Here is a 16,960-nt window from a genome sequence, read left to right on the forward strand (position 1 = left end):
AAAATGCATACATTATGCATCCTTTTATTAGAATGCATTCCGCATTTTTTGTGCACATGTTAAGTTTTTTTCTGCAGCGGAATCGCATTCCGGAAAAAACGCAGCATGTTCTTTGTTTGTGTGGAATCGTGGGGATTCCACACACATAGAAATGCATTGATTCGCTTACCTTCCACATGTGGCTATGCCCACCATGCGGGAATTAAGTGGATCATGTGCGGTTGGTACCCAGGGTGGAGAAGAGGAGACTCTCCTCCAGGCCCTGGGAACCATATAATTGTAAAAAAAAAAAAAAAGAATTAAAATAAAAAATCGTGATATTCTGACCTTCCGGCGCCCCTGGCAGCCTTCCTGCTTCTTGCGATGGTTCCGTTCCCAGTAATGCTTTGCGGCAATGACATAGCGGTCTCACGACATGGCTACGTCATCTGGGGTCATTGCCGCTAGGCATTATTGGGAACGCGAGCATCGCGTCACAAGTGTGCCCAACCTGTCAATCAGTTTTCCAAGCGATGCTACAGATCGCTTGGAAAACGCTAGCATTCTGCAAGCTAATTACGCTTGTAAAAAGCTAGTGTTTAGCGGGAAAACGCATGCGTATTCCGCATGCGTTTTTCCTGCGGCAGGGAGTTCCAGAATTGCCGTGGAAATTTCCGCTGCAATTCTGGACGTGTGCACATAGCCTAAAAGTAAACCCCAGGATGGTATGCTCTGAAATTCCATGTTTATTGTCATTCACATAACTTCATCCAGGTCCCTGATTTTATTACTGGGTATCCTATTCCAGGTTTTGCCGTGTCTTTTCTTCATCTATATTGGCACATGATTGCTGGGGGGTTTTCTTTATAAGATATAGGGCCTAATTCCTTAAAGCTTTCATTACAGAATTCTCACATAAAGCTTTGAAAAGTTACAAAATTTCGGCGCAACTTGGAAATTCTCCTAAATTTTGCAACTACTGTCATCTTCACGCCATTTTCTTGCAGCTACTCTGATACGTGCAGGGCTGTGATGGGGTCTGGCAGCCACTCGTCAATTTGATGGGGCTGGAGTAGGGTCTATGGCGTGGCCCACACAGACTTGCGCACCACTCGTCCGCCGCTTCTTCATGAATCAGGAGCATCTGATGCCAGCACCCAACCCCCCCACACCAAGATTGGCATGAACATAGGGCAAGACCTGGTGACACACGCTATGTGTCTGTTTTTAGATATTTTTCACTTTTATGGAGGTTTCTTCTGTGGTTTCTATTAGTGCATCTAATAGATGGTTATATTCTGCATATTACTTGGTTGTGCGCTGTGTTCGATATGAGGTGTTCTTGCTTTCTCTAATAAGTATAGATTGGTCGCTCATAAGTGGGCTCCACAGACTTGGTTTTGCGGTGCCCACTTCCTTTGGATTACGACACGTCGTGCATTTGTCCAATTGATTAGAATAAGGCACGCACACATCCCACAGGCACCTACGTCATCAGCCTCGCCGAGATAATATTTAGTATTTCGCAGTCTTCCGATTTATGTTTCTATGAATAATGACCAGCAGCCACTGAATTAGCAGCAGTAGAGCTGAGTAAGTCATTTGGCACTACTAGTCTGTGTTTTCCTATGGTTTTACATAGGACTAAAGTTAAAGGGAACCTGTCACCCCCAAAATCGAAGATGAGCTAAGCCCACCAGCATCAGAGGCTTATCTACAGCATTCTGTAATGCTGTAGATAAGCCCCTGATGTATCCTGAAAGATGAGAAAAAGAGGTTAGATTATACTCACCTGGGCGGGCGGTCCAATCCCATGGGCGTCACGGTCCGGGGTCTCCCATCTTCTTAGGATGACTTCTTCTTGTCTTCACGCTGCGGCTCCTGTTGAGGGCAGAGCAAAGTACTGCAGAGTACTGGGCCTCTCTGACCTTTCCCGGCGCCTGTGCACTGCAGTACTTTGCTCTGCCCTCAACAGGACAGACAAAGTACGCCTGCGCCAGAGCCGCAGCGTGAAAAAAAAGAAGAGGATGTCATCGTAAGATGATGTGAGGCACCGTACCGAACCCCGACTCCAATCGGATCGGACCGCCCCTGGGTGAGTATAATCTAACCACTTTTTCTCATCTTTCAGGAAACATTGTAGATAAGCCCCTGATGCCGGTGGGCTTAGCTCACCTTCGATTTTGGGGGTGACAGGTTCCCTTTAAATCTACATAATTTCACATTGACCAATTCGCTCTGCACGCTGTCCCTTTTCTGACAATGTTCTGCCTCAGTCTGTTGAACCAAACAAACCATGCTGCACTTCTCATCCTCCTCGTGTCTGACTGCAGCGCTAACATCACGATGACTATGCGCAGCCAATCCGAGAAAACAGTGGCTCCCCCACTGTCCGCACCGCAGCCGTACACGAGGAGCAGTGGTGGAGAGTCTGCGCTGGAGCCAGGGACGGAGCATTGTCTGGAAGGGCATAGCCCCCTTATCCGCCCGGCCGTGCTGCCATTCTCCGCTGCTTTATCTGTACGCTGGGGTCAGCATTCACACTCCTTGCTGTTTATCCTGGTAGAACACGTCAGTGGCACCTGTCAGCCACCACCTTGCAGCTATCGTCGCCCTTCCCCTCTTGGCTGTGATGTCACCTCTAGAAAATGTCAGTGTAGTTTCACTGCCGGCCGCCTCCCTTCCTCCGACCAGAGAAGTCGCTGAGTACCTCCCGCATCCTAGAGGAGCACTTCTCTGAGAATGTATATATGCAGGAACCTGTGAAGAAAGCCTTGAGGAGCTGCTGTACTACTTTCCTCCTCAAGGCGATGGCGTAGAGAATTTTCAGTGACTTATTTTGCGTTTGTGCAGGTTGTAAAATCTTAGGCTCAGGTCTTATCTGCATCATGGCCTCTATAAATACCGGAGACCCTAACAGCGGTCCATCCCATGGCTGGCAGTGGATGGCCAGCTATAGACTTTAGTTGCTAGTTTTCCTATTAAAAATGATGCAATCTGTAGCAGAAATTCTGAAGGCAGATGTGACGGTGTCTGTGTCACCATCATGGCCATAAATATTATGGTAAAGATAATGATGGAGATCAGGAAGAGGAGTCTGTGCCCCGCTCACCCTGAATATAAATGGTATTTCAGCTTCGCCCCAGTGCTTCGCCCCAGCAGAAGACGCCACGTACCAATATGACACCAAGGGAAGCGCTGATCCGATGGCGCCATTTATTTATTCCAACCTTCACCCCCTGTCTGCAGCACGGCACCCTAGTCCAAACCTGTGCCCAGACCCGTCCATCATTAACCTCCGACAACCCAGCACATGGTAAGGAGGACTGGCAAATGCACGTTGTTGTACAGGGCTGGTCACGTGTCCCTCCATCGATGGCCATGTTGGCACTGAAGCGCCATTCTGCAGACCAGGGAGGTGATCGGAATAAACAGTGCGGCAGTATATGAGTGATGAAACCGGGGCCGATCTTCACATATTATATTTATAAGTAGCAGCCACCTGAGCGCACAAGCTGGTGGCCTGGTTTCCCCTCTGCATGCTGCCATCTCGCGGTGCCCCCTGCCGTCTTGCATGTCTGGCTTCTGGCATCACTTGGCACAGGCAGCCTTTTTACATGTAAATGTCTTTTATCCTTAGATACGATGTGAAGGAATGCGGCTGTTTCTTCTCTGGCTTCAAGCTCTGCAGACAAACTGTGGCGAGGAGCAGGCACTAATATTTGCATGTCTTGTCCCCGGCTTTCCTGTGGTCATGTCATCTCGAGGTCCTTGCACACTGGATACCCTGATAAGCCCTGCTTATAACTTACCTGATGGTTAGTGACTGCTCTCACCGGCTCCTTGTACGCCGGACACTCTGCGTTAGTGACCTGTTCTGTGCGGTGGTAGCGGAGGTGATAATTGTGTTATGCTTCTATGTCGGCATCTTCTCCGAGAGCTAAAATCAGGGTTAATCTCATTACAGGGATAACTGGAGAGAGCCCTGAGGATCTTATGACTTTCCATAGACAGGGATGAGTTGCTGAATTCATTATTAGTGTCTTACAGGAATTGTTCAGTATGATCCTGTGAGTTTGGGTATTTTCAGCCAAAATAGGGCAGGAGGCGCTTACATATAAGAGCTCGTTTCAGCACCTTTACTATCCGATTAGCCACTGGGAAGGGATTACCTGCACATTTGCAAAGCATTTAACAAAAAAAACAAACTATGAACTTGATGTTTTTAACCCCTTCAAGTCGCAGCCCTTTTTCGTTTTTGCATTTTCTTGTTTTTCACTTCCCAGAGCCACAACTTTTTTATTTTTCCGTCAATATGGCCATGTGAGGGCTTATTTTTTGCGGGACGAGTTGTACTTTTGAACAACACCATTGGTTTTACCATGTCTTTTACTAGAAAACGGGAAAAAAATTCCAAGTGCGGTGAAATTGCAAAAAAAGTGCAATCCCACACTTGTTTTTCGATTGGCTTTTTTGCTAGGTTCATTAAATGCTAAAACTAACCTGCCATTGTGATTCTCTAGGTCGTTATGAGTTCATAGACACCTAACATGTCTAGGTTATTTTTTATCCAAGTAGTGAAAAAAAATTCAAAACTTTGCTTTAAAAAAAAAAAAAAAAAAAAGTGCCCCATAGCGTCTCCATTTTTTGTGATCTGGAGTCGGTTGAGGGCTTATTTTTTTGCGTGCCGAGCTGACGTTTTTAATGATACGATTTCGGTGCAGATACGTTCTTTTGATCGCCCGTTATTGCATTTTAATGCAATGTCGCGGCGACCAAAAAACGTAATTCTGGCATTTCAGATTTTTTTCTCGCTACGCTGTCTAGCGATCAGGTTAATGCTTTTTTTTGTTGATAGATCAGGCGATTCTGAACGCGGCGATACCAAATACGTGTAGGTTTGGTTTTTTTTTAATTGTTTTATTTAGAATGGGGTAAAAGGGGGGCGATTTAAACTTTTATATTTTTTATATTTTTTTCATATTTTTAAAAACATTTTTTTTTTATTTGTGCCATGCTTCAATAGCCTCCATGGGAGGCTAGAAGCTGGCATAGCCTGATCGGCTCTGCTACATAGCAGCGATCATAAGATCGCTGCTATGTAGCTGAAATGCAGGTGTGCTGTGAGCCCACAAGGGGGCGCTCACAGCAGGCCGGCATCAGTAACCATAGAGGTCTCAAGGACCTCTATGGTTACCATCCTGATGCATCGCCAACCCCCAATCATGTGACGGGGTCGGCAATGACATAATTTCCGGCCGCCCGGCCGGAAGCGCCGGTTAAATGCCGCTGTCTGCGTTTGACAGCGGCATTTAACAGGTTAATAGCGGCGGGTGAATAGTGATTTCACCCGCCGCTTTTGCGCGCACATGTCAGCTGTACAAAACAGCTGACATGTCGCGACTTTGATGTGGGCTCACCGCCGGAGCCCACATCAAAGGGGGTGACACGGCATGCGCAGTAATAGTACGGCGCATGTCGTGAAAGGGTTAATTATGATTAAAGGGGTTGTCTAACCCCCCATGGCTTGCAATAATAAGCTATGCGACTGTTTAAGCCAGGTGCCACCATCGACCGGTAGTCTCTTTACATGTCTTGGCCATTTTTCTTCTAGTGATGTGTTTGACACAGGACAGCATCTCAACCGCTAAGCCAGCACCCTTCTCTGTCGCAGTGTATCACTGAAAAAGGGGACTGGCTTAACAGTCAGACAACCCTTTAGCACACACCATTGGTCACGTAACAAAACGCTGTCCTGTGTTTGGCACAAACCGAAAGAAGAATTCTTGGGGTTCCAGCTTGTTTGTAACGGTATGTGCACACGTTGCGGATTTTGCATGCGTTGTACAGTACCATGTAAACCTATGGAAAACCAAATCTGCAGTGCACATGCTGCGGAAAAGCTTCTGTTTATTTTCCACAGCATGTCAATTTTTTGTGTGGATTCTGCAGCATTTTACACCTGTTCCATTATAGGTATCCGCAGGTGTAAAAACGCAGGCGAAATCCGCACAAAATCTGCAGGTAATCCGCGGGGAATCTGCAATGTGTGCACATACCCTAAAGCAGGGGTGTCAAACTGCATTCCTCAAGGGCTGCAAACAGGTCATGTTTTCAGGATTTCCTTGTACTGCACAGGTGATAATTTAATCACCTACACATATAATGATTACAGCACCTTGTACAAAGCTAAAGAAATCTTGAAAACGCGCATGGTTTGCAGGCCTCGAGGAATGCAGTTCGACACCCCTGCCCTAAAGGTCAAGACACCTTTCATACATCAAGTTTCATGGCTTAATAATTTATACAGATTTTATATAAACTCGGATTGGGATCACTTCTACCGCACACCAGAACAAGATATTCAGCAGTGTTCAAGGAATTGGGACCCAGATGCAAGGCAGAATGGTTCCTGTCTGAATTATTAGTGCATCAGGGAAAAGATTTTCTCAGAACTCACAGCCAAAACTAACAGACAGTTCTCTATCTTCCTCCTTCTCGACATGTCCTCTGCCTTCGATACAGTCGACCACTGCCTACTGCTACAGATTCTTTCTTCCCTTGGCACCAAAGACCTTGCCCTGTCCTGGATTGCCTCATACCTTTCCGACCGCACATTTAGCATTTCCCACTCCCACACTACCTCGTTATCCCGCCTTCTCTCTGTTGGGAGTCCCTCAAGGCTCTGTCCTAGGGCCTCTACTTTTCTCCATCTATACCCTTGGCCTAGGACAACTCCTAAAATCCCATGGCTTCCAGTACCACCTGTATGCCAACGACACTCCGATCTACCTCTCTGGCCCAGATGTCACCTCTCTGCTGTCCATAATCCCGGAGTGTCTATCAGCCATATCCTCCTTCTTCACCCCTTGCTTCCTAAAACTAAATGTAGACAAAACCGAACTCATCATCTTTCCGTATCTCACGTATCCCCCCCTACCTGATCTGTCCATTATGGTAAACGGCATCACACTCTCTCCTGCACCTGAAATCCGCTGCCTCGGGGTAACTCATCTCAGCCCTGTCCTTCAAACCGCACATCCAAACTCTTGCCACCACCTGTTGCCTCCAACTCAAAAATGTTGCCAGAATCCATCCCTTCCTCAGCCCATAATCTACTGAAACTCTTATGCATGCCCTCATCATCTCCCACCTCGATTACTGCAACACCCTCCTCTGTGGCCTCCCCGCTAACTCTTGCACTTCTCCAGTCTGTCCTCAACTCTGCTTCCCGGCTAATCCACCTCTCCTCGATACTCCCGTTTCTCCCCTCTGAAAATCTTTCCACTGGCTCCCAATTCCCCAACGAATCCAGTTCAAACTACTAACACTGATCTACAAAGCCATCCACAACCTGTCCCCTCCCTATATCTCTGAACTAATCCTCCCAAGTCCTCCTACTCTCCTCCACACTTATTCACTCCTCACACAACCGCCTCCAAGATTTCTCCAGAAATTTCTTCCTGTAACACTGCTTGGAGAAGTTGTCTTCCAGAAACTGGCAGTAGGTCTGGGAGTTGAACTTCACTCCATCCTCAACCTGAAAAGGTTCCACAAGTTCATCTATGATGAAAGCAGCCCATACCAGTACCCCACCTCCACCTTGCTGACATCCGAGTCGAGGTGGAGCTCTCTGCCCTTTACTGATCCAGCCTCTGGCCCATCCATCTGGTCCATCAAGAGTCACTCTCATTTCATCAGTCCATAAAACCTTTGAAAAGTCAGTCTTAAGATATTTCTTGGCCCAGTCTTGACGTTTTATCTTATGTTTCTTGTTAAAAGGTGGTTGTTTTTCAGCCTTCCTTACCTTGGCCATGTCCCTGAGTATCGCACACCTTGTGCTTTTTGTTACTCCAGTAACTTTGCAGCTCTGAAATATGGCAAAAATGGTGGCAAATCGAATCTTGGCAGCTTCACGCTTGATTTTCCTCAATTCATAGGCAGTTATGTTGCGCCTTTTTTGCCCAACACGCTTCTTGCAACACTGTTGGCTATTTGCCATGAAACGCTTGATTGTTCGGTGATCACGCTTCAAAAGTTTGGCAATTTCAAGACTGCTGCATCCTTCTGCAAGACATCTCACAATTTTGGACTTTTCAGAGCCCGTCAAATCTTTCTTCTGACCCATTTTGCCAAAGGAAACGAAGTTGCCTAATAATTAAGCACACCTTAGGCTATGTGCACATGTTGCAGATTGGGGTGCAGAATTTTCCACACAAAATCTGCATCTCCTGGCAGAAAATGCAGGCGCAGATTTGCCGCGGATTTTATTCGTTTTTGTTGTGGAATTGATGCGGATTTTCTGCGTTTTTTACCCCTGCTGATTTCTATAATGGAAGGGGTCAGAAACGCTGCAGTTCTGCACAAAAGAAGTAGCATGCTACTTCTTTTGATCCGCAGCTGTTTTCATGTGGATTTTTCCGCACCATTAGCTCAGCATTTTTTTCTTTCTATTGATTTACATTGTGCTGTAAATCACTTTGTGGAACTGCAGCGTTTCTGCGCGGAAAAATCCGCTGCGGATCCGCACTAAGCCTACTTTCACACTTGCGGCAGTACGGGGCCGTCGCAAACCGTCGGCCCGACGGACAGTGTGTTAAATGTAGCACAATGTGTGCAGCGGATGCAGTTTTACAACGCATTCGCTGCCCATTGCGATGAGCGGGGAGGAGGGGGCGGAGTTTCAGCCGCGCATGCACGGTCGAAAATGGCAGCCACGACGCACAAAAAAAGTTACATTGGACGTTTTTTGTGCGTCGTGTCCGCCAAAAACATGACGCATCCGTCGCACGACGGATGCGACGTGTGGCCATGCGTCGCAACGCGTCGCTGATGCAAGTCAATGGAGAAAAAACGCATCCTGTGGGTAACTTTGCAGGATGCGTTTTTTTCTCCAAAATGACGCATTGCGACGTACGCCAAATGAAGCTAGTGTGAAAGTAGCCTAATTCCGCATCATGTGCACACATAGGGTTTTGATGCCATTTAGAGATGCCCATCACCTGATTTACTTAATTGGTAGTTGGCTCTCAAGCCTGAACAGCTTGGAGTAGGACAACATTTATAAAAAGTATCGTGATCAAAATACAACTTCAGGGCTTTGTAAAAGTTTAGTTTTCATCCAGCTTTCTTAATTTGATAGACGAGGATATTTAAGCTTTTTGTATATTAATTTTTTTTCTGAAGCTTATGTATGTGGTCAGTATCAGTATATAGGTCACTATGCATTAAAAATATTTATGTAGTATAAGGTAAATGGCCTCCAGCTGTATATCAGAATGTACACAAGTCGAGAATAATAATAAGTGTACAATAATACCATGTATGATTACACTGCTCTTATTACTTTAGGTAAAGTCTCTCCTGAGGAAATTACGCCTCTTGTACCTGTAGTTTCTGGTGAAAAAAACCCTGACGATCCGAGCTGCTTTTTCTTACAGATGTTGTTGAAGTACATGGTAGTACAGGTAAGCATGCGGATTGCTGGTTTCAGGCTTATGGGTAGTTGTACATCCCTATTAAAGATGTTGTCCAGGACTTGTATATTACTGATCTGTCCATAGGAAAGGACCCACCCCCACCCCGATCCCCACCCCGACCCTTACCCCGATCAGCTATTTGTAGCAGCTCAAATCCCCCCCAGATGTACGCAGGATAGGAGCGATACTACTCCGTGCAGTCTAGTGGCCACCCCCTGGTACTACAGCTTAGCTCCTGTTCACTTCAATAGGTATTTTGATATTTTACACCATGGGAACAATATTACTTTTTTGTCCCTTTCTCTACTTTTATAGGCTGCAAGCTTGTCTTGGAGAAATAAGGAGAACCAAGACACGGGCTTCAAGTTTTTATTTAACTTATTTAGAAAGTATTACCTGACTCACTTGTTTCCATCATTTACTAAGTTAACAAACCTTTACAAGCCTGTACTTGGTAAGTACAGCAGATTTGTCTGCAGTGTGTGTGTGTTACCCATGTACATTTATAAGACATATGTTTCATTTCTGTATACTGACTGGTGGCTGATTAAATATTCCTAAATGTCAGATGAACAAAAAAGGTCACTTATGTCAGTCGTTCAGTGCAGGTCACCTGTGACGGTCTTACAGTGCAGGTCATAACATGGCCTTTTTCTGCGAAACAATGCACTCTGTTTGGACTAGGCACAGAAAGTGTCTAAGGCCTCTTTCACACATCCTGATATTTCCGGTACTTGGAAAAACAGTATTGGGGCTATCCGTGTCCATGTGTAATATCCGTGTGTATCATCAGTGTGACACTTACCGGTATCTGGGGAAAAGCAGTACAGTTAGCGTTGTTCCCAAGCGCTGAATGCAACTCTCATCATCATTGTCGCCTGGTCTCTTTGTGGCCTCGCAACCAGTCGCCACTGATGAGAGTTGCAGACAGCACCCACCGTCTGTGTATCACATATTAAATAAAGAAAGAAAAAAAATAACTTGGTGTCCCCCTTAATTTTCCTAACCAGCTGAGGGAAAGCAGACAGCTGGGGCTTGTGGTAATATTCTGGGAAGGGGGTAATAGCCATAAAGTTTTCCAGCCTATTTATAACACCTTATTGCCATTTTCTTAGCCTTTACTGATTATTAGGGGGACCCCAAAAAAATATGACTTGGAGTTTTCCCCCATTATTACCAATCAGCAACTGCTAAACAGACAGACAGAAATGGCACATCCATTTGATGCCCCAATTTTGGCGCTTCGCCTCAGCTCTTCCCACTTGCCCTGGTGCATTGGCAAGTAGGGAAATAGTTTTGGGGTTGTCAGCTGTTTAATGTCCGCTGACATCAAGTCCAGGGGTTATTAATGGAGAGGTGTCTATCAGACACCCACATTACTAATCATATTAATTAATTAAATTAATAAAAAGACACACACGCAGAGCAAAGTCTTTTAAATTGAAAAAAGCACCCCCGACCCTCTTTTACCCATTTATTAATCTAAAAATAAAACTCAAAGTAGTCCTCACCTGTCCATAATGAGGAGGTCCCACGACGATCCCCAACTCTGGTACATTCGGATGGTGTGGGGAGCGGTGATATCAGTAATGTGACCGCTCACCATGCCAACCGGAACACACTGTGTTTAGCGTGAGAACGCGGCTGCAGTGATGAGGGTTGACGTCATTAAGGTTGCTGCAGGTCACAGGCAGCGGTTCTCACGGTAACCTCTGTCTGAGCCGACCTATGAACGTGGTAACCTTTTTGACGTCACTGCTCGCAGCTTGAGAAATTTCTCATGCTGCAAGCAGTGACGTCAGTAAGATTGCCACAGTTCATAGGCCGGCTCACACAGCACTGACCGCGAGAACCGCTGCCTATGACCTGCTGCAACCTTAATTACGTCACCATTCATCACTGCATCCGCGTTATCATGCTAATGTCGGGACCCCCACATAACTTTTTTTTTTTTTTGTGGGTCCTCCCTTTAATGATAACCAGTAAAGGCTAAGCAAACAGCTGTGAGCTGTTAATAGGCTGGGGAAATGTATGGCTATTGACCCCTTCCCAGAATATTAACAGCCCCCAGCTGTCTGCTTTCCCTCGGTTGATTATAACCAGGCAAAAATTATGAGAGCTGGATTCAGCACCCGGTGCCTGGGAACAGCACTAACTGTACTGCTTTTCCCAGGCATGTCACACTGATGTGCACACTGATGACATACTTATAACGTGTGCAGGGGACATATTGCGGACCGTGCTGCCGTAAAAAAAAACAAATATGCCAACTTGTTTTGCACACGGTCCATGGAAATACACTGACATGTGGACAGAACCATAGATTTGAATGGGTCTACGTGTGTAAGAACCACTCTACACAGATGATGTCTGAGTTGTATCTGTGTGCTCTCCATTTTTTTTTTATGAACTACCGTATTTTTCTGACCATAAGATGCACTTTTTTTCCTCCAAATTTGAGAGGAAAGTGTTGGTGCGTCTTATGGTAGAGATGTAATGTGGGGAGGGGGCAACAGCGAGTGGGATTGCACTGGGAGGCAGGAGGCAGAAAAATGTCCCTGCCAGGCTTCAGGAATCAGCAGTGGGGAAACCACATGGTCCTGATCATTAAAGTGCAGTGAATATTCACTAGCTGCTTCCCTGCCCACCTGTCAGCTGAGCAGTGAGTTGGGAGCAGCAAATGAATACTCCTTCACAGGGACACGCATGGTTTCCCCAGCGCTGGATTCCTGCAGCAGCTGGGGAGTTCTGTGTCTGGTGGAGGAGGGGGCAGGAGCAGAGACCAGGGGAGACAAGATCGCTGCATACCTGCCTGCCAGGCCTGTGCTGGATGCTGAGTGCTCCAGCACAAAGACCTGTGTGATGTCATGAAGAGGGCGGGCTGGAGCATCACATGGCAGCACAGAGCCCTCCCTCTTCTGATGTCATCACAGGTCCTGCAGACACCACACTACAATCTGCAAGCTTACTCCTGTGCTGTGGAGAGGCAATAAGAGTGAGCGCTCTGTGGTGTCATGGGATGGGATGCTCCAGCATTTTACCTCACCATAGTGTGGCTGGCTGCCACAATTAAAAGGTTAGTCACTACAACACACAATAAAGCACTCTGCCACTTCTGTGGTGATCTAGAACTCCCAGCATGCCATAGGTTCTGCAGAGTTATAGTTCTCCCAATGGGATCTCAAAGCAGCACTCCAGTGTTATTTTTCAGTGCTGGAGTGGTGCTTTAAATATAAGCCCTGTGCCCGCCACTCTTATACTCACCCTCTAGCGTCTTCATATAGGACTTTACAGACACCACAATGTCCCGCACCACCATCTTCTACCCGCAGCTCCCAACATAATAACATACTATTATATATAATAACAACACATATAATAGTATGTTTATGTTATTAAATATTTTACCACCTTTTTTGCTTCAAATATTTTTTTCCCTATTTTCCACCTCTAAAACCTGGATGCGTCTTATAGTCCGAAAAATACGGTAGCTTCTATGAAAATCTTGGGAACCTCCATTAGTTTTTTTTTTTTTTTTGCATGTAACACACAACGCACGGATGGTAAAATCTGACACTCATACAAGAAATGGATGAAATATGGATCCAAACAGTAACCTAAGAAATCCAACTTTTTTTCTGGTGACATCCAGGCTGTCTTCATACATGTTATATTGGTGCCGTCTTCCATTGAAACATTAATGTTTATCTGATACATAAACATATACAGCTGCAAATGTGCCGCACTATACGGGCTTTTCTTATCTCATAAAGCAAAGGTCATCTTCAGTCTGTTCTGACTTTGTCTTTCATTAACGCAGTGTAAATATATAGACATGGATATTTCTAGCCACTCGACGGAAGTCTATTCACGTGCTCGGCTTAAAACAATATACTTACTGTTTGCCGATCTCAGCGAAAGCTTGTAAAGTGACCTGGCTTAATGATACTGTGAGATTAACAGTTTCTCTGTGTTTCAGATATTCCGGATGTCAGACCAAAGCCTGTGTATGTCACCGTAACCCGAAATAATGAAAACCTTTATAGCACAAAAATCCCTTACATGGCAGCTAGAGTCGTGTTTATCAAGTGGCTTGTCACCTTCTTCCTGGAAAAGAAATATGTAGCACCTTCTCAAAGCACTAAGAATGGAGGCGAGGTTCTACCCAAGCTGATTCAGGTAGTCGCTGGCCTTCCTTAGTTACACAGGTCTCATTAAAATGAAATCCCATTTTTAAAGGGATTTTTTTCATTCAGCCTACAATTCGGAAAAAGGGGTCGAAGCTAGTGAGGCAAAGATGCCATTGTTAATGACAATCTGTCAGCAGGATTTCACCCCAGAAACCATATGCGCATGGAGCTCTCCAAAGTGGCCAAGTACAGTCATTTGCCAGGTCTCCATATAAGAACTATCTCATACATTACATGGTGGATCTAAAGCCTCTGTCACTCCATTCCCCACCCAGCGCCGCCACCTCCTGTTTGACCGACTGCTCCTTTGCTTGGAGTCACACAGCACATAGGCTGTCAGTCAAGGAGAAGGAATCCGCGCTGGGCGGGAAATATGGCTTCAGATCTTCAACCTCAAATTCAAATGCAGCTTAGTGCAGAGGAACGGACTGACCAAGTAAAGGTATTACTGGACTTGTATATGAAGGAGCTTTGGGGTGTATTTGGGGTGTGAAATCCTGCTGACGGATTCCCTTTAATGAGGTATCCATAGAAAGAGAAAGCTGAGCTGTTAATCAGGGGTTTTAGTCAGTATAGGCGCAACCAGACATTTTACTGCTGTGAAGTCCATATGGTGGAGAAGGGGTCTCAGAAATAGCAGAGATGGTAACTTTGTAGCTTGACATTTGCGACATTCTTGTGGTAGGTTAATGTGTGGGCAGGGGCCAGTGGCAGAATGCATCCGCCAGAGGAGACACTTCGGACCTCTGTTAGGTGGCCAGACTGCGCCCCTTCCCCCCGCCAGCTGCGCCCGGGGCACATGCCCCCCCAGATACGCCTCTGCACTCAGACTCTGAACCAGTGTGCAGTAGTTACATTCTAGGAGGAAATTTATCACCTGACATCCCACACACCTTTCTCCAGCCCATCGATTTCTACTGTGGCATGTAAAAGTTTGGGCACCTCTGGTCCAAATTACTGTAAGTGTGTGAACAGTTAAGCAAATAGAAGATTACGGTAAATGATCACTAAAAGGGCTAAAGTTAAACCTGACACATTTCCTTTGTATTTTAGGCAGACTATATATATAGTATATATATATTAACTATTTTCTGTATTTTTTAAAATTTGAAAAAAGGAAAATGGGCCAGTGCAGATGGTTGGGCACCCCAAGAGATTTGTGTGCTCTGTAAACTTTGACCAATGTGTCAGACCTTAATTAACCTGTTAAGGTCATGGCTTGTTCAGTATCATCGTTAGGAAAGGCCAGGTGATGCCAATTCCCCAGTTTTATATAAACCAAACCTCCTCCAACCTTGAGCCAAAAAGCTGCAGCCATGGGTTCTTCTAAGCAGCTGCCTAGCACTCTGAAAATGGTGGAGGTCCTCAAAGGAGGAAAAGGCTATAAGAAGATGGCAAAGCATTTTCAAGTTGCCCCTTCCTCAGTTTAAAATGTAAATATGAAATGGCAGTTAATAGGAACAGGGGAGATCAAGATAAGGTCAGGAAGACCAAACAAAATTTCAGTGAGAGCTGCTCGTAGGATTGCTAGAGAGGCAAATCCGAACCCCGCGTGACTGCAAAAGCCTTTCAGAAAGATTTAGCAGACTCTGGAGTTGTGGTACATTGTTCCCCTGTTCAGAGACATTGCACAAATATGCCCTTCGTGTGAGAGTCTTCAGAAAAAAAATCTCTCCTGCATTCTCACCATAACATTCGGTGTCAGAAGTATACAAAAGAACATCTAAACAAGCCTGAAGCATTTTGGAAACATAACACCATCTGTGAAAAAGCTGAAGTTGAGAAGAGGATGGCTACTACAAATGGATATTGATGCTAAACACACATCACAATCCACAATAGACTATCTCAAAAGGTGCAGTCTGAAGGTTTACAATGGCCCTCACAGTCCCCTGATCTGAACATCATTGAAAATCTGTGGCTAGACGTCAAAATAGCAGTGCATGCAAGATGACCCAGGAATCTCACAGAACTGGAAACTTTTTCCAAGGAAGAATGGCTGATAATCCCTCATACAAGAATTGAAAAACTCTTGGCTGACTACAAAAGCGTTTACAAGCTGTGATACTTGCAAAAAGGGGGTCTTCCTTTAACTTTAGGCCTTTTACAGATCATTTCATCTTCAACTTGCTTAACTGTTCACAACAACAGTAATTTTGACCAGGGTGCCCACATTTTTACATGCCCCTGTATATAGCCCTTATCTACTTGCCGCCTCCTGCTACCTCTCAGGTCCTTACAAGCTGCTCTTACTAGTCCGTGTAATCACAAGGGAAAAAAACAAGGATAAAAAACAAACCATCGTCCTATCTTATAAAGCTGTGGTCAGCATGCAGTATGGCTCGCAGATCTTGTTTTATGGGTTTCCTTAGTAATAGGTGCTCTTACATGATGTAATGTGTTATTTGCAGTTGTATTGTGTTACAGTGTGAAAGTGTGATGCAATCCCATCTCATATGTCCTTTTAGACAGTATCTGTGATTAATGTGAACCAAGAAAAGAACACTGAAGTCGAGCCCACTGGATCTCAGGAACAGGAGAAGAACCACTCGAACAGCAGCACGTTGTCAGACCGGAGACTCAGCAACTCCAGCCTGTGCAGCATAGAGGAGGATCAGAAGCCGGTGTACGACATGGTGCAAAGGATCTTCCTGTCCACACGCGGCTATGTCAACTTCATCAATGAGGTCTTCAGACAGGTGCGTCATCCCGCCTGGGTCCATACACTCTCCAACGGGATTGTTCCTTCCAGGGAGTTGTGCAGATTGTGTTCATATACTCTACATTCCTCAGCCCTGTCCACATCTCTTCATAGTGAAAACTACATACAGAAACTTAGACATTTGAGCAAGCATTACTTGCCTGTCTCTGTGACTCCAATAGAAGTGAATGGAGAGTGCTGCTCACATGCTTGGCTCTGCTCCATTCATTCTCCATCTGGGTGCAGTGGCCAGAGCTGGAAATGCCACAAATGTCTGACTTGTGAAGCCCTTTCCCCTTCTCTTGTACTACGGTGTATCTCCCCCCTGCCCTGGCCTCCAGGATGACCGCTCTCAGGCCTCAATCAGACATCTGGGTTTTTTCACTTTCACAAAAAAAAGTTAGAAGTGTCATCAGTATTTTGGGTCAAAGTCTCACCGGTCTCGGGTGTAATGTTGATGGTAAAAAGCGACACGTGTTTTTCACATGTGGATTAATAAATTGCAGAGTTTCTCCCATCCTTTACAATGGTGATCACGGCCAGGGCATGAACTGTACACTGATGCATCCGAGTGCTGGCTGTGATTGTCATGGACCCATAGAATGGTATTC

The 16,960-nt window shown here is 45.5% G+C and overlaps 1 protein-coding gene across 3 annotated transcripts in view; it reads left to right on the top strand.

Annotated features, from left to right (window-relative positions):
- The window catches only part of RALGAPA2 (Ral GTPase activating protein catalytic subunit alpha 2), a 324,975-nt gene that overhangs the window by 60,716 nt on the left and 247,299 nt on the right, over positions 1–16,960 (top strand). For all 3 annotated transcript variants that reach the window (XM_069768931.1, XM_069768929.1, XM_069768930.1), the window contains exons 6-10: positions 3,620–3,797; positions 9,331–9,446; positions 9,774–9,912; positions 13,438–13,637; positions 16,117–16,347. In XM_069768931.1, coding sequence (XP_069625032.1) covers positions 3,620–3,797; positions 9,331–9,446; positions 9,774–9,912; positions 13,438–13,637; positions 16,117–16,347 — 864 coding nt within the window. The remainder of the gene's footprint in view (positions 1–3,619; positions 3,798–9,330; positions 9,447–9,773; positions 9,913–13,437; positions 13,638–16,116; positions 16,348–16,960) is intronic.

The sequence above is a fragment of the Ranitomeya imitator genome, chromosome 5 (assembly GCF_032444005.1).
Source record: "Ranitomeya imitator isolate aRanImi1 chromosome 5, aRanImi1.pri, whole genome shotgun sequence".
Classification (NCBI taxonomy): domain Eukaryota; kingdom Metazoa; phylum Chordata; class Amphibia; order Anura; family Dendrobatidae; genus Ranitomeya; species Ranitomeya imitator.